The sequence below is a fragment of the Danio rerio genome, chromosome 14 (assembly GCF_052040795.2).
Source record: "Danio rerio strain M-AB ecotype USA chromosome 14, GRCz13ab, whole genome shotgun sequence".
Taxonomy (NCBI): Eukaryota; Metazoa; Chordata; class Actinopteri; order Cypriniformes; family Danionidae; genus Danio; species Danio rerio.
Window position 1 is genome coordinate 1,227,501 of NC_141034.1, and position 20,000 is coordinate 1,247,500.

The 20,000-nt window shown below is 38.1% G+C and overlaps 3 protein-coding genes across 5 annotated transcripts in view; all 3 read right to left on the reverse strand.

Moving 5' to 3' along the window:
- The window catches only part of acsl1b (acyl-CoA synthetase long chain family member 1b), a 28,778-nt gene extending 24,944 nt beyond the window's left edge, over positions 1-3,834 (reverse strand). For 2 of the 3 annotated variants that reach the window (XR_015506760.1, XM_087280383.1), the window contains exon 1: positions 3,732-3,776. The gene's annotated coding sequence lies outside the window, so the exon portion shown is untranslated. 3 annotated transcript variants of the gene reach the window in all.
- rgs14a (regulator of G protein signaling 14a) overlaps positions 1-20,000 on the reverse strand; it is a 438,366-nt gene that overhangs the window by 100,573 nt on the left and 317,793 nt on the right. The window lies entirely within an intron of this gene.
- Positions 5,964-16,133, reverse strand: arsia (arylsulfatase family, member Ia). The gene is made up of 3 exons (XM_087281125.1): positions 14,873-16,133; positions 11,261-14,715; positions 5,964-7,854 (listed from the first exon to the last, which is right to left on the reverse strand). The coding sequence occupies exons 2-3, from the start codon at positions 11,542-11,544 to the stop codon at positions 6,462-6,464; spliced, it is 1,677 nt and encodes a 558-aa protein (XP_087137251.1). The 5' UTR covers positions 11,545-14,715; positions 14,873-16,133; the 3' UTR covers positions 5,964-6,461.

The window sequence follows — 20,000 nt, forward strand, 5'->3', positions numbered from 1 at the left end:
GTGCTAACCACCCCGAAACAAATACTTGCACATTTAAAATAATAAACATGACTATACTCAATTTAAGTCACATCACAAGATTAGATTATTTATTAAATATTTAAAGATAAAGATGTTATTAAATTTATTATTTATACAATGATGGTCATGTTATTTTACATTTGATTGTCCAATTGCTGTACTTGAATAGTGTTCGAATTATTTTTGCATGTAATTTATTATAATTTATGCAGATACACTGCAAAGAAAAAGACTTGATCATCCCACTCGATGTAAATTAATGAAATCTTTCCAAACAGAGCGGTTCCAATCATCTGGTGAAATTTAATTCATACTGCAGCAAAACAAAATATCGCAAAGTCAGATTTTTCTAATATCGTGCAGCCCTAATTCAAGTACAAATCTGATCATTCAGTTCTAATGTTTCTTATTTTTCTATACATGCTAAAATATTTCTTTAAAGAAGATTATAACAAGCCAGAAATGAATGAAAAATCGATTTGGAAATCAATGTCTTAAGACCTGAATGTGACTTGACAGATTTCCTAAGACTGACAGCTCTGCGATTTCACACTCAGTCCCACATGAGGAATGTTTGCAATGGTTTCCAAACACAGGCAGGATTGCATCAAACACTCAACGACAAGTAGCAGTGAGACTGAGCAAACACAGAGCAGTGAGGAAACGCTGACCTCGGCAATGGCCATCAATATATAAATATTGACCAACCAATCAGCAGATTATCACTGTGGCAAAGATAACGAGCAGGCTGAGAGAGAAGCGGCGTCTCGGACGCAGTTTAACAGTCGGAATTAAAAGACAGCGAGTAGGGCTGCACAATATTAGAAAATCTGACATTGCAATACATATAAATATAATTTGAGTAGATGAACTGAACAGCTCTATTTAAATTGACTGCATTGATTTAGACAGATAAGAATAATCAAATATTTTCTATACAGTGTGTTTGCATAAATTATAATAAATTACAAGCATATATAAATACAGCAGAGCAAAGATAAGTTAAATAAACAGTGCTTTATGATTTCAAACTGTATTTAGGTGTAGAAATTTAACATTCAAACAAAATAGCATGGTCTTTATTGCATATATTATTTAAAAAGAATAATATTAGTATTTTATTTATATTTTAGTCTTTAATAAATAATCTGCATATACATAAATTGTGATATCGATGCTTTAATGATATATTGTGCAGCCCTACTAATGAGCCTGTTGCATAATAGGTCATAAATAAAGCTTTAAACCAGGGCTGCACCATATTGGAAAACTCTGATATTGCAATGTTTTATTTTTCTGCTACAAATATTGGAGATAAACAGGAGTATAGTTTAACAAGGCAGTTAAATAGCACTATTTAATAGTGTTCTGGGGAGTCTTAGAGTATTCAGGTACAGAAATTGAATAATCACAATGCTTTTTCTTACTTTCCAGTCAAAATACCTAAGAAAATATAAAAATATTGTTTTGTTTTCAACTTTCTCTACACTTTTCTTTGTAAGTTTTTCCTTAAAACAAAGTCAGTGGGGCAAGTAAAATAATCTTGCTAAAAAAGTGTTTTTGCTTTAAAATGTTGATATTTAGGGCGCCACGGTGGCGCAGTGAGCAGCATGATCGCCTCACAGCAAGAAGGTCGCTGGTTCAAGCCTCGGCTGGGTCAGTTGCATGTTCTCCCTGTGGGTTTCCTCCGGGTGCTCTGGTTTCCCCCACAGTCCAAACGCCTAAGTCCAAAGACTTGGTATAGGTGAATTGGGTTAGCTAAATTGTCCATAGTGTTTGTGTGTGTACATGAGTGTGTATGGATGTTTACCAGCAATAGGTTGCAGCTGAAAGGGCATCCACTGCGTAAAACATATGCTGGATAAGTTGGCGGTTCATTCCTCTGTGGCGACCACAGATTAATAAAAAGGACTAAGAAAAGAAAATGAATGAATAAATAAATGTAGTCCTAAATTTACCATCTTAAAACATGTAAACCATAATTATGAGTGTATAGTGGTTGTTTAAATGGCTGGTTGTATTTTGTCTTCAGACAATGCGATTGACAGATTGATGCAGAGCTTGTTTTGTGTTTCTACTGAACAGGTAAAGCTTTATAAATACATACAGATGCCTAGTGTGCAGGACAAAAGATCACGAGTGTGTGAATATCAGCTTGTATATCACACCTGTTCATCTCCATTAATAATTTACACTGTTTCTTTTTTACATTTGTGCATTTTTTTATTTGTTGCTGAAGGTCAAGAGTTTATAGGTGTATGTTTAGTCAACACTTATAAGTGGAGTAAAACTCAACCTTTGTCCTGATTAGAGAGGCATGTGACACATATATGAAGGTCAGACTGATACCGTGTGTCTGATTTAATGCTAATCTGACTGCAACCTTCGCTTCTGGAAGTACAAACTGATTTAAGAAGTTACAATAGCTCTTTAAAGACTCATAAAGTTGTTCATTGATTGCACATGCTTTGGTTGAACCCATTCACGACGTCAATTCAGCGTAACATTAATTTGTGCTGGAGAAGCCAAGGTGATACAGTGAGTCACTGCAGATTTTAAGCACGAAAGAGTGAAAGTTTATCATTCACATGAGTTTAACAGAAAAAACTCAAACAGGTTTTGGACAAGTGAAGGATGAGTAAATGATAACACAATTTTCACTTTTGCGTGAACTGTCCCTTTAAGAGCTGCAGAAAACTCTAATGCAATAAACTTGACTGATCCTAATATTAAAAAAAGGCAAAGTAAACAGCAAGTATTCTTCTCAATGAGAAAGCCTACGGTTTAATACTAAACCTTAATTCAAGCACACAGGTGATTAGTGCAGGTATGAGGGATGCTGGGAATGAAAACAATCAACAGAAACCCTGCGGTTACCATAGCACAAGGTCAACAGGGACATGTTAAATCAGATCTCAAGCAAGACGACATACAACCTTAATATAACCCACAATATTTTAAACAACCTCATCTCTAAAAGAAAAAAACAACAACAAATAAGCATTGCTTGGCCACAGAATTATCCATTTAGAGATCAGCTAAGTATTTGGCATGAATATAGAGGTTGGTTTTATATTAGCACATTCGTTCAACTTGTGACACGCTCCCTATATTGTTTATCACACTGCTTTCAATATTCAATATGAATTAGCATGTAAACATGACATCAAAACAACATTAGCACTAATTATTTGACTGAACAATGTTGTACTTTGATAGCATTGGCTGCTAATATGATTTCAATATTCAGAACTTGCAAAAACACTTTGAAATTATAATATTATTATTATTATTATTATTATTATTGAGAAATTACAATTGAAAGTGACTATACAACCAACTTTACCTCAATATTAGCTAACTTAAGCTAAATTAGCAACTTGAGTCAGGTAACTTATGACAGATGATGACGTGTCTTAATCACAAACACAACTTTACGTCAGTCAATTCAGCATGTTAGACAAGTGCTAGCAAATAAATAAATGTGATTTCACTCCACACAATAATTAAAATACATATTAATTAATATATAAACCGTATTTAAGTGACGTTTTCAGACAACCGCTATGCTAAGTAATAACAGAGGAGCACACAGTGTCATATTTCAGTTTCATACACACTTAGACACGTCTCAGAGTATCAAAACATAAACACAAAGCCGTTATTATGTAATATTTTGTGTAATATAAGATGTAAGACCCGCTACTGACCTGAACTCGACCGAACTCGTCAGTTATTCGTGCATGCGGTTGTCTGACGGACGGCGAGAGTTTACTACTTTTTCCGTTGTGTTTGGTCGCCAAGACCTCCGCCAATCGGAGGCGCCGTTCGAATAGAAAGACTGTTAGGAGGCTTGTGATTGGCTGGTGGTTTGTCTCGAAGTAACCCGCGTTTAAGGACTCGTTCACCTTTGTACAGACTTCCTGAAGCGGGAGCGCGCACAGGTGTGACCGTCAATAACTTATCCATATTACAAAATATTAATATTTATTATTATTATTAGATTACATTGTTTTAATTTCATTTTGTCAGTTACTTTCACTTGTTGATGTTGCACTTAGTGTACTGCCATGTGTTACGCTCTCCAGCAATAATAAATAAATTAAACCAATAAATACTGTATATAGCATAGATAAAGTTGGCTTAACACGTTATTTTTTATGATAAAGAGATTTAGTCAAAGGAATAGCATCGGTTATATAACATTTAATGCTTTATTTCAATTGACTTATTTTGGTTTTATTGATTGATTATTATAGCTAATCCTTTAAATTGAGACGTGATAGGACTGAACACAATAGTAAAATAGCCACATGTGGTGTCTAAATGTGGTATAACAAGACAACTACAAAACCAAGATAATGCTAATTAGGGTATATTTGAGTTGTATTATTAATGAACTGAAAACTTAAAAAGAAAACTTAAATCACATAGTAAATAAATAATTAAATAAATAAACAAATGCAAATGCACTAATTACTTACAAAACATACTTGAATTACATAATAAATAAACAGATGTGTACTGAATACTTTGAAAATACTTAAATTACACAATATAAATAAATGCAAGTGTACTAAATACAAAAAACTTAAATTACATAACAAATAAATAAATGGACATTAAATAAATACATTAAAAATAATACTTAAATTACATAATAAATAAATAAATACTGTATATAACAGATTAAGTGAGCTGTATGGGTTAAATACATTAAAGTGTATTTCATTTTGACTAAAATGATTTAATCAAAGTAATAGCATCTGTTAAATATTGTAAATACCCTACATACACATTTAATGCTAGTTTATATTTTAATTTAATGTGAATTCACTTTTATTTTGGTTTAATTGATTGGTTATAATAGCTAATCGAGCGCTTTAGAGGGCAGGAAATATAACAGAACTGGTCAAAATATTAAAACAGCGACATTTAGTGTTTAAATGTGGTATAACATAACAAACTATAAAAATAATCCTCAACTTACATAATAAATAAATGAACGTATACTGAATACATAAAAATAATACTTACTGTAAATTAAATAAATAATGCAAGTGTACTAAATGCTAAAAAAAATAATTATGCAATAAATAAATTAATGGACATTTACTGAATACTTAAAAATTAATTCTTGAGCTACATAATAAACAAACAAACAAACAAACAAATAAATAAATAAATAAATAAATAAATGGAAGTGTACTGAATACCTAAAAAATAATTAAATTACATAATTAATAATAATAAATACAATTAGTTTGTTCCTTATTCTTTTTCAAAATAATTTCTCTATGCTCAGGAGATGAGCAGGTACAGTACAGTGTCAATAAAGCGTAGTGGAGCTGTTCTGAACATCAGTTTCTCAGTGTGTCGGCCTTACCTGAGAGGCCCGTTTCTCAGAAACACACACTTAACAAGCAGACCTTTATACTGTACTGGAGGAGCAGCTACTGTAAAGCACAGCCCAGAGGGTCTCTGACCAGTGTATCTGCAGGCAAACAGACCACACACACACACATTTAACTCACACACACACACACACACACACACACACACATGCACAAAATACATCTAAAATACATACACATATTTCGGTCTTTTTAAATACACACACACACACACACACACACACGTTTACAAGAGAACCGTGAACCTACACATGTACAGTCCTCCAATCAGAATAACAAATAAACTTCAGGTGTCCACTAGAGGGCAGTCAACATTTACATTATATACACACACAAAATATACAATTCAAGAACACTCATATGCACACACACACACACACACACACTCTCTCTCTCTTTCACATACACAGCCCACATACACACACACACACACACATTTACACGTGTACAGTCCTCCAATCAAAATCCAAATAAAGCTCAGGTGTCCGCTAGAGGGCAGTCAACATTTACACTAGTCTCAATAAAGACAGCTTTCTTTCTTTTTAATCAGCCTTCACAAAAACAAAAGTGTTTATTTCAAATAGAACATGATCATACATTTAAGAAAAACACTGAGTGTGTGTATGGGAATGAGTGTGTATGGGTGTTTCCCAGTACTCGGTTGCAGCTGGAAGGGCATCCGCTGCGTAAAACATATCCTGGAATAGTTGATGGGTCATTCCACTGTGGCGACCCCTGATGAATAAAGGGACTAAGCCGAAGGAAAATGAATGAATGAATGAAGCTTTAATGTCTCGGGTGTCTGGCTGTCTCACCTGAAATATCTTCAGTTGTGTTCTGATGAATGAACGTCTCTGGGTTTGGAATGACACAAGGGTGTGGAGTTACACAAGCAATCATTAACAGAGTTTTTCATTCTGGGTGAACTAAATCTGCGGTGCGCTTGACCTCTCTCAGCCACTGTAGGGCAAACAGCTAATCAAAGTCCCTGAAGTGGCCCTCAGCAGTCAGTCATGCAGGACATGTTCAGATCCTGTTTGACATAATCCGAATGTTCAACCTCCTAAAAAACGACTTCATTTTGCAGAACTTCCGCTTCTGCTTCTTGGCTTTCTTCTTCTTGATGTAAAACGGCTCCCAGTTCTCTCCGTCTCCCTCCCAGGGGCCCCAGGCTCCTCCATTGCGGCTCGGATCGGCTCTGGGGTCCTCTGAAGGGTAGCGAACCGGCACGGCAGTCCGGTTATAAAAGGATAACCGCGCAAGAAGCTGCTTAACCACATCCGGTCTGCGCTCGGCGAGATCGAACCGCTCGTACGGATCATCCGCCACATTGAACAACCACAGAGATTTCTTGGCCTCCGTGTGGCGCTCCAAACTCCACCAGGATTCGGGAAAGTTCCCGAGCATCTGAGGAGGAATCCAGTCTCCATATCCCGGGTTTCCGGTCAAAAGCTTCCAATCGCCGACTCGAACCGCTGCCTGTACGGCTGTATTCCAGATCCCAAATCCGTTTTTTAAAGATCCGTGCCGGGCTGCGTTATAGAGTGGGTCAATATTATGAAGAATCTCATACCGCGGAGACTCTTTCCCATCACTAATAGTATCCCACATGTCAAATCCGTCAAGCCCTTCGGCTTGGGAAACGTTTCCTCCGGCAAGTCTCATTAGGGTCGGATACCAGTCGGTGATGTGAATCAAAGCTCTGCTAACTCTCCTCCTACGCCTCAACAGCGGACTATGCACGAATCCAATCCCACGAACGCCTCCTTCCCAATACGTTCCCTTCCGTCCCCGTAGAGGCCAGTTGCTTCCTCCGAACAGAGGCTGTCCACCGTTATCGGTGGAGAAGAATATGACGGTGTTTTTATAGTAGCCGTACTTCCGGAGCGCGTACGTCACGTTACGCACCGCCTCATCCACGGCAGAAACCATCCCGGCGTACTTCCGGCGAAACATGTTCCCCATGCGGCGGTAGGGATAGACGTATTCCTTTGGCGACTGTAAGGGAGTGTGCACCGCCTGGAAAGAGAGGAAGATGAAGAGCGGTTGTGATGAGGGATCGTGCGCCGCCAGGATTTTCCGCACTCTTTGTGTGTATAAGTGTGTTGAGTATCGTCCTCCTTGCCCCCACGCCACGCGCTCACCATCATGGAGGTCGAATCCGCACACTTTGGGACCGTCGCAGGATTTGTAGGTGTAATAGTCCACGCTGCCGGTCAGCGAGCCGAAGTATGTGTTGAACCCACGGCGGGTCGGCAGACAGTCGCGCTTGTAGAAACCCAAATGCCACTTTCCCACCATGTGCGTGCCGTATCCGGCCTCCTGCAGACGCTGCGGCAGCGTGCGCAGCCCAAACGGCAGACAGCTGGGCTGACGAGAGCGGATGATGGAGTGCTGGAGACCCGTGTGAATCTGATATCTGGAGCAGAAGGGAAAATCAACACATCAGAAAGCTCATTCAGCAGCACACGCTCAAGACATGACGCTTACTGTTTGTTCCAAATGAGCTGGAACAACACAATTCTTGAGGTTTTTTTTTTGCAACAACTTAATTGCTTTATGTCCAATCCACTTAAATTTGTAAAAGCAAATGCATTTTTGGTGTGTGTCTTATTGCTGAGAAAAGTATTTGGGTTAAAGTGTATTTTGGCTTGTTCTTATTTGGTGTGTTTCTAGCAGGATCTGGCAACAGCAGAGACACACTGCATTCTTTGTGATTTCGTGCAGCATGCGGGAGCGTGCGCCACATCTGCACTGTTATGATTATATAGAATTTTTATGTATACATATAATCATGCGCCTGACTGACGTGCTCGTCTGTAAAAGCTCCATCTATAGACAGTTACTGGTCTGATTTTTAATTCTGAGCATCATTATTTTTGCTGATTATTATTTGATTTCAGTTGGTTTTGCAGTGACTGCTTGTTAGTCGTTTTTTATTTCAGTTAATGAAAATGCTTTCTTGAGCAGTAGTTTTAGTCTCAGTTTTAACATTTTTGTCCGCTAATATAAGCAGTGTACACATTTAAATGTAATACTATCGTCTACCTATCAACCACAATCTTAAACCCATCGTAAAGGGACAGTTCACCCACAAATGAAAGTTCCGTCATCATTTTCTCACCCTTTATTAGTTTCTGTCTTTTATTGAAAACAAAAGAATATTTCTGCAATATGCAACCATGACCTCCATTGTGTTTGTTTTCCTACTATGGCAGTCAGCAGTTACCGGTTTCCAAAATATCTGCTGTGCTGTTGTGTTCAACAGAAGAAAGAAACTCATAAAGGTTTGAAACCCTTTGAGGTTGAGTAAATAGTAAGTAAATGTCTTGTGGTGAACTATCATTCATTCATTTTCTTGTCGGCTTAGTCCCTTTATTAATCCGGGGTCGCCACAGCGGAATGAACCGCCAACTTATCCAGCAAGTTTTTACGCAGCGGACGCCCTTCCAGCCGCAACCCATCTCTGGGAAACATCCACACACATACTCATACACTACGGACAATTCAAGCTTACCCAATTCACCTGTACCGCATGTGTTTGGACTGTAGGGGAAACCGGAGCACCCGGAGGAAACCCACGCGAAGGCAGGGAGAACATGCAAACTCCACACAGAAACGCCAACTGAGCCGAGGTTCGGACCAGCAACCCAGCGACCTTCTTGCTGTGAGGCAACAGCACTATCTACTGCGCCTTGCCTCTATATATATATATATATATATATACTGCTTGTTAACGCAAATATCTAATCAGCCAATGACATGGCAGCAACTCAATGTATTTAGACATGTAGATGTAACTCCGCCGGTACTACGCCACCCAACCTGCTCCGAGCTGGTATCGAATAGGCGACCTTCCGCATGGGAGTCGTTTGCTCTAACAAGGAGGCTAAAGACCATGCCCTCTAGCGGCTGTCGCTAGAGCACCTTTAGAGGTCGGAGGAGTGAAGTTTTACCTGCACAGCACACACTAGCTGGCCTCCGTTACATAGACATGGTCAAGACGATCTGCTGCAGTTCAAAGTGAGCATCAGAATGGGGAAGAAAGGGGATTTAAGTGACTTTGAATGTGGATTTTTGAACATGGCGATGAGTTCACTGTACTCAAATGGCCTCCACAGTCACCAGAGCTCAATCCAATAGAGCAGCTTTGGGATGTGGTGGAACGGGAGATTGGCATCATGGATGTGCAGCCGACAAATCTGCAGCAACTGTGTGATGCTATCATGACAATATGGAGCAAAATCTCTGAGGAATATTTCCAGTAGCTTGTTGAATCTTTGCCATGAAGGATTAAGGCAGATCTGAAGACAAAAGGAGGTCCGACCTTGTACTAGTGAGGTGTACCTAATAAAGTGGCCGATTAGTGTTTATATATTACTTTAACACATTTAGTTGTTAAAAAAAATTGACTCAAGATTATTCCTTTTAAACACTATCCATACCTCTAAAAATAGCCCAACTTGTTTGAGATCGTTGAAGGTTTGTGTACTTTTACTAATTGCACAATTATATTATCAACAACTGGAAATGAGTGGTCGACTATTGAATAGTTGACAATGTGCTGTCAAATTATTCGTAAATAGCACACACCCGGTATATTTTCAGATAAATGCACAGATAAAGTAGTTCCGAACTACTTTATCTGTGCATTTATCTGAAAATAACTGCACACTTAAGAATGTTTATCAGCCAATCAGAATCCAGCATTCAACAACTCCATAGAAATAATGTAAACATGAAATTGTTTATGAATCGTTTTTGTTTAGAACGACACAGTGGCTCAGTGGTTAGCACAATGGCTTCACAGCAAATTGCATGCTGGTTTGAGTCCTGGCTGGGTCAGTTGGTGTTTCTGTGTGGAGTTTGCATGTTCTCCCTGTGTTGGCGTGGGTTTCCTCTGGTTTCCCCCACAGTCCAAACACATGTGCTATAGTGGAATTGATGAACTAAACTGGCCGTAGTGTATGAGTGTGTATGGGTGTTTCCCAGTACTGGGTTGCAGCTGGAAGGGCATCCACTGTGTAAAACATTCTGGAATAGTTGGCAGTTCATTCCGCTGTGGCAAACTCTGATGAATAAAGGGACTAAGCCGAAGGAAAATTAATGAATTTTTGATTAGTTTGGGTCTTAATTAAGTCCTTCATTGGGAGTTTTGCTGAGGTGCCCTAGTGGTCTCCTGCTAGATGACCACTGATGTAGTGTAATAAGTTGCCTTATTAGTATTTCCCAGACAAATAACACTTAGATGTACCATTGTTTCTCATTGGAAATGAGCATTTATAATATTACATATCCAACCATGCCCAGTCAATTATATATACACATATGGAACAGGCATTAGTACAAAATACTTTAGAAATTTACATTTAATTTAGAACAGTGTTCTACTATGCAATGAAAAATACAATAGTAACTTATAGTAAATAGTGTATTGTTTTTAAGTACTTTAATCCGTTTAAATTTGATCTTAATTAGTTCCCAATGTAACACATCAACTAAAGTTATATAAACAAATGATTCAATACTGCAGTGTTCTACAACTATAGGATATTCTATATTACAATACACCACTTTACTGAAGTAAAAACTAAATTATACTGCTGTATTTATCAGTTATAGTTAATACTATAGTATGCTGCAACATTCACTAACAAAGTGGTGTAAATACTATACTTGTAATACGCTTGTACTGTAAATTACTGTGGCATTTTTTTATTTTTTTTTTGCATGACAATTGATGATGTCTATATTTGACTATAGCTGAAATCAGTAAATAACATGCACAACATCATAGTAAGTGAGTGACCGAGAGCGCGCTTTACCTGCCGGTGATGAACTGGCTGCGCGACGGGGTGCAGATGGGCTGGATGTAGTAGTTCTCCAGCTTGACTCCTGCGGCCGCCAGCCTGTCCAGGGTCGGTGTGTGGATGTCTGTGTTGTGGTATCCGATGTCGTTGAAGCCCTGGTCGTCCGTCATGATGAAGATGATGTGCGGGCGCGCGTGGTTCGGCTGCTCGACTTGGTTCGGACCCGTCCAGTCCTGGGTGAGATCCGCCGCACTGAGATAAGCCAACACGGAGAGCGCAAGTAAAGCCCGGACTGCCATCACGAGAATCCACGCGAGGCAGAAATCATGAATGATCCGCTGAGCTGCAGATGTGTGTGTGTGTGTGTGAAGTTTGTGCGCGCGCGGCGAGGGTCTGGAGCGCGTCTCAAAACACAGCGAGTTCACTAAATAGGGCGCGCGTCCGGCATGTGCCCATCACACCCCTGCACAGAGGATTAGTCAAAGGTTTAATGAGTGTTAATGAGTCATTTCAGAATTGTGTTCACAATTGGGTCCGTTAATTTTCCTTAAACTGCACTGATGGACACAGCAAATGGTTTTGGTTCTGTTATAGTTCTGAGTTTTATGTAGCTTAAAGTTTTGATCTTAAATAAGTTTTAGGTTTTTATGAGATCAAAAAAAATGTTCTGAGTGGTCGCTAGGCAGTGGCTATGGCATTGATAGGGTATTCTTAGTTGCTAGGGTATCTAAGTGATTGCCTGGTGGTTGCTAGGATGTTCTGATTGTTAGGTGGTTGCTAAGGTATTTCTAGGCAGTTGCTAAGGTGTTAAGTGGTTGCAAGGTGGTTGCTAGGCATTCTGATTGGTTGCTAGGCGGCTGCTAAAGTGTTCTGGGTTGTTGCTAGGGTGTTCGGTGTGGCCGTTAGGTGTTTGCTAAAGCATTGCTAGGCAGTTACTAGGGTGTTCTGAGTTCACTTGCTAAGGTGCTGCTAGGGCGTTCTAAATGGTTGATAGGTGGTTGCTAAGGCATTTCTTGGCAGTTGCTAGGGTATTCTGAGTGTTTGCTAGGCAGTTGCTAAGGTGTTGCTGGGGCATTAATAGGGTATTCTTGGTTGCTAGGGTGTTCTGAGTTGTTGCCCGGTGGTTGCTAGGATGTTCTGATTGATGGTGGTTGCTAAGGCATTACCTAGGCGGTTTCTAGGGTGTTTTGTGGTTGCAGGGTGGTTGCAAAGGTGTTGCTAGGCATTCTGAGAGGTTGCTAGGCGGCTGCTAATGTGTTCTGGGTTGTTACTAGGGTGTCCTGTGTGACTGTTGGGTGGTTGCTAAGGCATTGCTAGGCAGTGTTCTGAGTGGTTACTATGTGGCTGCTAAGGTATTGGTGTGTGGTTGCTAGGGTGTACTGAGTTGTTGCTAGGGTGTTCTGAGTGGTCGTTTAGTGGTTGCCAAGGCATTACTAGGCGGTTGTTGGGGTGTTCTAAGTATTTGCTAGGTGGTTGCTAAGGTAGTGCTAGGGCATTCTGAGTGCTTGTTAGGGCGTTTCAATGGCGTTTTTAGGTGGTTGCTAGGATGTTCTGGGTGGTCACAAGATGGCTGGTAAGGTGTTGGTATGTGGTTGCTAGGGTGTTTCTAGTTGTTATGATTTACTGAGTGGCCATTAGGTGCTAAGGTATTGTTAAAGCATTTTGAGCTGTAGTTAGGTGGTTGCTAAGGCATTTCTAGGCATTTACTAGGGCGTTCTGAGTGGTAACTAGGTGGCTGCTAATGTGTTGGTATTGGTAGTGTGTTTTTAGTTGTTGATAGAGTATTTTGAGTGGCCGTTGTTTTGTTGCTAGGGCATTGCTAGGTGGTTGCTAAGGGGTTGCTAGGGCTTTCTGAGTTGTTGTAAGGTGATTCTATGCAGTTGCTATTGTGTTCTGAGTGGTTACTAAGTGGCTGCTAAAGTGTTGGTATGTGGTTTAGGGTGCTCTGAGTGTTCGCTAGGGGATCCTGAGGGGTTGTTAGATGGTTGCTAAGATCTTTCTAGGAAGTTGCTAGGGTGTTCTGAGTGGTTGCAAGGTGGCTGCTAAGGTGTTGCTAGGTGGTTGCTAGGGTGTTCTGGTTTGTTGCTAGGGTGTTCTTAATCGCCGTTGAGTGATTTCCATTTTTTGGGTATTAATAGGTGTTCTGAGTGGTTGCTAAGGTGTACTTGTACTGTAGTCCAGGGTCACACATTGCTATATATCAGATTTCTATACATCAATACACAAATGCTCACCTTTCACAATAAAACAATCAGGCATAATGTTTATCTTAGTATCAATGTTGACATATTATTTCAAACAAAATTAAACAAATGTATAATCTGATCCACAACGTCATGATACTGGGACAGGAGTACGCTGGCGCTCACGCTGTATATGCTCATCCTTTATTTCACTGTTGATTTTCTTGCACAATATGTTGACAGCAGTGGCAGAAGGGAGCAGGTTTTATTTTCAGTGCACGTATGTTTCTCTTCAGATGTTATCAGTGTGTGTGTGTGTGTGTGTGTGTGTGTGTGTGTGGCTGGAGGTGATGTGCACACAGTCAATCCACTGAATTCAGGCTCATGTATAAAAACAACGCTCCGGGTGCCATAAAAGAGCTCTTGTGCGCAGTAACACTGTCTCTGTTCAGGCACAGGGTTCAGGTTTGTACCCTCGGTCCCCCTAAATGCATATTTTAATAGCAGGAATCTTGAGGGGCCGTGGTTTGTGTTTGGAGATTAATAAAAAACATGGAGAATTTGAGCAAATGTCCTGCATTTACTGAGCTCATAAACAGCTTGTCAACATGACAGCACTTCCTATACATCTGTGGCCAGGTCATAATATATCCATGATGATAAGCAGAAAACATAAATCATGAGGAAAAAATGCTTTTCTAAAATAGAGTTTGTGTCTTGTTTCTAGTCCAAATATCTAAAAAATCTTAAATCAAGAAGCATTTTCTAGACAACTAAAAATATGTTGTTGTTTTCAGAAATAATGCGTCAAAATTAAAACAAGCAAAATAATCTGCCGATAAGATTTCAAAGTGAAAACAAGATTATTTTGCTGACCCCACTGGCAGATTATTTTGCTAGTTTTAAGGAAAAATCACTTCATTTCGAAACAAAACAAAATAAAGGAAGAACAAAACTAATCAAAACAAAACCAGACACAAAACAAAACTAATCGAAACAAAACAAAACCAGAGATAAAACAAAAATCATCAAAACAAGACAAAACAAAACTAATAAAAAACAAAGCAAAGAAGAACAAAACAAAACAAGACATAAGACAAAACAAAACTAATCAAAACAAGACAAAACACAAGTGAAAAAATAAAATAAGATAAGACAAAAACAAAACTAATCTAATCAAAGCAAAACAAGACAAAAAACAAAACAAAAAACATGACAAGAACAAAACAAATCAAAACAAGACAAAACCAAACTTATCAAAACAAAACAAAACAAGAAAAAACAAAACTAATTAAAAAATCTAAAACACTAAGCAAGCAAGAACAAAACAAAATATAAGACAAAACAAAAAACAAGAAAAAACTAAACTAATCAAAACAAAACAAAACCAGACATAAAACAAAAAACAAGACACAAGACAAAACAAAACTAATCAAAACATTACAAAACCAGACATAAAACAAAAAACAAGACACAAGACAAAACAAAACTAATCAAAACATTACAAAACCAGACATAAAACAAAAAACAAGACACAAGACAAAACAAAACTAATCAAAACATTACAAAACCAGACATAAAACAAAAAACAAGACACAAGACAAAACAAAACTAATCAAAACATTACAAAACCAGACATAAAACAAAAAACAAGACACAAGACAAATGAAAAAAAAACTAAATAAAAAAATGACAAAAACAAAACTAAACTAATCAATGCAACACAAGACAAGACAAACAAACAAACAAACAAGACAAAAACAAAACATAACAAAAAAAAACAAAACAGGACAAGACATAAAACAAAATAAGACAAAAAAACAAAATGAAGCTAATTAAATCAAAATAAAATGAAAACCAGACAAGACAAAAATGAAAACAAGAGAAGACAAAAAACAAATTAAAACAAAGCAAGACTTAAAACCAAACAAAACTGATCAAAACAAAACAAAACAAAAAACTAATCAAAACAAAAGGAATAATGAAACTGATTAAATGTTTAAAGCCATTGTAAAGCTATAAAGAAACCCTCAGCGAGACAGAAAAGGTGATCATATCTCGAAATGTTCAAAGCTTTCTCCTTTACATGAAATATTTGTCCATGAAAATACCTTACATGAGTGAGTACACATCACCTTCCCCAAAAACAACAGCAGCAGCAAATCCAGCTCAAACCTCTCTAATGTTGGTTTGAGCTCAAAAACCTGCACTTTCTGAACTGCGGCCAACCTGTTACTATCTTTAATGTTGACTTTACAGAATAAACGCACACCAGCTCTTTAAAAAACCCTCTATCAATAGAACCCGACCAAACATGATGTCTGATATTTAAATAAGCCTGAGATTTTAAATAGCCAAACTCCTCCGCTCACAGAGAGTCAGTGATTGTTCTGGAATGAATACAGAAATAACAAATAAGAAAACATCTCTGGAGTTAATATCTGAGCGATTATTCCCCGCATGTGTGGATAACAGGAGGTTTTACATGCTATTTCAAAACTTTGAAGCTATCAAAAAAATTAGTAAAGTAATAAATAAAGTTTGTGCTTCATTTCGTTCTGTTTCAGACTGGTTATTATTATTTTTAAAGTATTTAAAGTATTTTTCATACAGATATGTTGATGTTTCATTGATTATATATGAAAAATGAGTGCTGTCAAATGATAAATCATGATTAATTGCATTTAAAAATACATTATTGTATATATATATATATATATATATATATATATATATATATATATATATATATATATATATATATATATATAAAGTTAAATCATACAAAACGTTTACTATTTTAGATCCTTTAGGATTATCTTAATGATTTACATTTGCTAAATGCCAGAATATATATATATATATATATATATATATATATATATATATATATATATATATATATATATATATATATATATTTATTTATTTATTTTTTTTTTTTTTTGAGAGTTTTTAATTAATTTCTAGACCAGTGGTCACCAAACTTGTTCCTGGAGGGCCGGTGTCCTGCAGATTTTAGCTCCAACCCTAATCAAACACACCTGAACAAGCTAATCAAGGTCTTACTATGTGTACTTGAAACACCCAGGCAGGTGTGTTGAAGCAAGTTGGAGCTAAACCCTGCAGGGACACCGGCCCTCAAGGACCGAGATTGGTGACCCCTGTTCTAGACAGTCAAAAGTTTTGGGTATTCTTCCACAAGCTTCTCACAATAGTTTGCAGGAATTTTGGCCCATTCCTCCTGACAGAATTGGAGTAACTGAGTCAGATTTGTAGGCTCACTCGTACAAGCTTCTTCAACTCTGCCCACACATTCTCTATAGGATTGATCTCAGGGCTTTGTGATGGCCACTCCAAAACATTCACTCTGCTGTCCTTAAAGCACATTTGAACTAATTTGTCAGTATGCTTAGGGTCAGGGTCTGTCTGGAAGAACCATTTGTGGCCAAGTTGTAATGTCCTGGCTGATGTGTTGAGATGTTGCTTCAGTATTTCTCCATAATGTTCTTTCTTCATGATGCCATCTCTGCTGTGAAGTGAACCAGTCCCTCCTGCAGCAAAACAGCCCCACAACATGATGCTGCCGCCCCCATACTGCACAGTTGGGATGGTGTTTCTATAGGCTTGTAAGCTTTCCCCTTTGTCATGACATGGACATGAGGACATGTCTCCAAACATGAGTCTTTTTTCCCAGTGTCATTTAGCTAATTGTAATCTGGCTCTGTTGTTGATTCTGGCTTGTTGATTTTCCCATGTTGTCACACAAGGAAGCAGTAGATTCTAGAATAATCTAGATTAATTCCAAGATTATAGTGAGATTAATCAAGATTAAAAATCTAATTTATTACCCCCCTATATATATATATATATATATATATATATATATATATATATATATATATATATGCATGACTATAAAGTATTAAATGCTTGTTTTTATTTATATATAAATATTTATATATAATACAAGTGATATATAGGTAAATATATATAATTTGTACCATATATAGACATATAATTGTATAAAAATTTTACTTACTATGTATATATATATATATATATATATATATATATATATATATATATATATATATATATATATATATATAGTACGAACAGTGTGTGTGTGTGTGTTGTGTGTGTATTTAAACATACATAAATATTCACAGTACACATGTACATATGCAACACAGGCTCATTCTGAAACGAATTCCTTCATTCCTTCAATAAATTCCTCAAAGCGTAGCTCTATGGCTGCATTTTGTCTGTAAAACCAACGATACGGCGCCGTATGATGCTGTTTCTTTTCATGCTTATCAGCTGACCGCTTACCTCCAGCTTAACGCTGTTACCAGTTTGTCCAGTGGCTCGGTGCGTACGTCAGAGGATTTGAGACACAGAGCGGAATTGAAAGCGACGACAGGGTTCGAGTCTGGTGAAGAACAGTTCCAGAAAGCAGGTAAGACAAAAACAGAAGCCAAAAACTAAAATAAACAAGTAAAAAACAGGGTAAGAATGTGGTAAAGTCTGAAAACGTGGTAAAAATAAGGCGAGGGATTTTCTTTTTCTTGATTGCTTTTGAAAACTGTTCGGTTTAGGGAAGTGGATTAATCGGTGCTTTTGAAAACACTATTGGTTGGCATGAGTTTCCTGTGTTGGCGTGGGTTTCCTCTGGGTGCTCCGGTTTCCCCCTCAGTCCAAACACATGTGCTGTAGGTGAATTGGGTAAGCTAAATTGCCCGTAGTGGGAATGAGTGTGTATGGGTGTTTCCCAGTGATGGGTTGCAGCTGGAAGGGCATCCGCTGTGTAAAACATGTGCTGGATAAGTTGGCGGTTCATTCCGCTGTGGTGACCCCAGATTAATAAAAGTACTTTGCTGAAAAGAAAATGAATGAATGAATGGGTTTGGTGTAACTCATATTATTATGTAGATTTTATGCAGCATTGAGATAGTTCAGATTATTCAGCTCTCAGAGTAGATGTACGTCAGCTGTTAATATTTCCACCTATGAACATGTTTGCCAGACACACGCTCTATTGTAACTCTTTTTCAGCCAGAGAGAAAGTGAGAAGATGAAAGGAAATAATTAGAAGAGAAGCCAGCCGAGTCTGAGGAGATGTTGAGTTTGGCGGAGCGAGAAAAGAGAGAGTTATTAAAAACCCTGCCCTCGCACTAACACTAACTCTATTTAATCATCTCCACCACTTCCAGTAAAGCGGCCCACTTTTCATTTTAAAGCTTTCAAAGGCTCTCGGCTTCTCATGTTTACATTCAGTCTGTTCGGCGAGGGCTTTTTAAACTCTAGTTGGGACATGATCTTGATTCCATCAATATGAACGATTCTGAAACATGATGGTGTGAGCGCAGTATTTTAGCTATATTCAGAATTTAACCCACTGTTTATTCTCACTCTTGTTTGGAGAAATACACACTGCAACAAATGGCTCTTACTTAGAGGTTTTGTCTTGAAATATCTTTAAAAAATGAACATCAAGAAGCATTTTCTAGACAAGTAAAAATAGTTTCTGAAATCTTAACATTAGGTGCAGGTTTCCCCTGCCATCCAAACACATGCGCTACAGGAGAATTGATTAACTACATTGGCTGTAGTGTATAGGTGTGTGTGTAAATGAGTGTGTATGGGTGTTTCCCAGCACTGGGTTGTCGCTGAAAGGGCTTTTGCTGTGTGAGACATATTCCGGAATAGTTGGCGGTTCGTTCCGCGGTGGCGACCCCTAATGAATAAGGGACTAAGCTGAAAGAAAATGAATGAATGAATGAATAATGCACTGGGTGTCACGGTGGCACAGTGGGTAGCACGATCGCCTCACAGCAAGAAGGTTGCTGGTTTGAGCCCAGACTGCATCAGTTGGCATTTCTGTGTGGAGTTTGCATGTTCTCCCGTGTTGGTGTGGGTTTTCTCCAGTTTCCCCCAAGCCAAAGACATGCGCTATAGGAGAATTGAATAAGCTTAATTGCCCGTAGTGTATGTGTGTGAATGCAAGATTGTATGAGTGTTTACCACTGATGGGTTGCAGCTGGAAGGGTATCTGCTGCGTAAAACATATGCTGGATAAATTGATGGGTCATTCCACTGTGGCGACCCCTGATTAATAAAGGGACAGAGCCAAAAAGAAAATGAATGAATGAATGAATGAGTTGGTGGTTCATTCCACGGTGGCGACCCCTGATTAATAAAGACACTAAGCCGAAAAAAATGAATGAATGATTGAGTTGGTGGTTCATTCCACTGTGGCGACCCCTGATTAATAAACAGACTAAGCCAAAAAGAAAATGAATGAATGAATGAAAAAGTTGGTGGTTCATTCCACTGTGGCGACCCCTGATTAATAAAGAGACTAAGCCAAAAAGAAAATGAATGAATGAATGAAAAAGTTGGTGGTTCATTCCACTGTGGCGACCCCTGATTAATAAAGAGACTAAGCCGAAAAGAAAATGAATGGATGAATGAGTTGGTGGTTCATTCCACTGTGGCGACCCCTGATTAATAAAGAGACTAAGCTGAAAAGACTATAAATAAATGAATAAATTTATAAAACGTCTGCT

Bases quoted from the DNA above. Each gene is read 5' to 3' on its own strand.
- arsia (XM_087281125.1), bottom strand. From the start codon at position 11,544: ATGGCAGTCCGGGCTTTACTTGCGCTCTCCGTGTTGGCTTATCTCAGT. The intron at 7,855-11,260 runs GTAAAGCGCGCT...CTTCTGCTCCAG, and splicing joins AGCCAGTTCATCACCGGCAG to ATATCAGATTCACACGGGTC.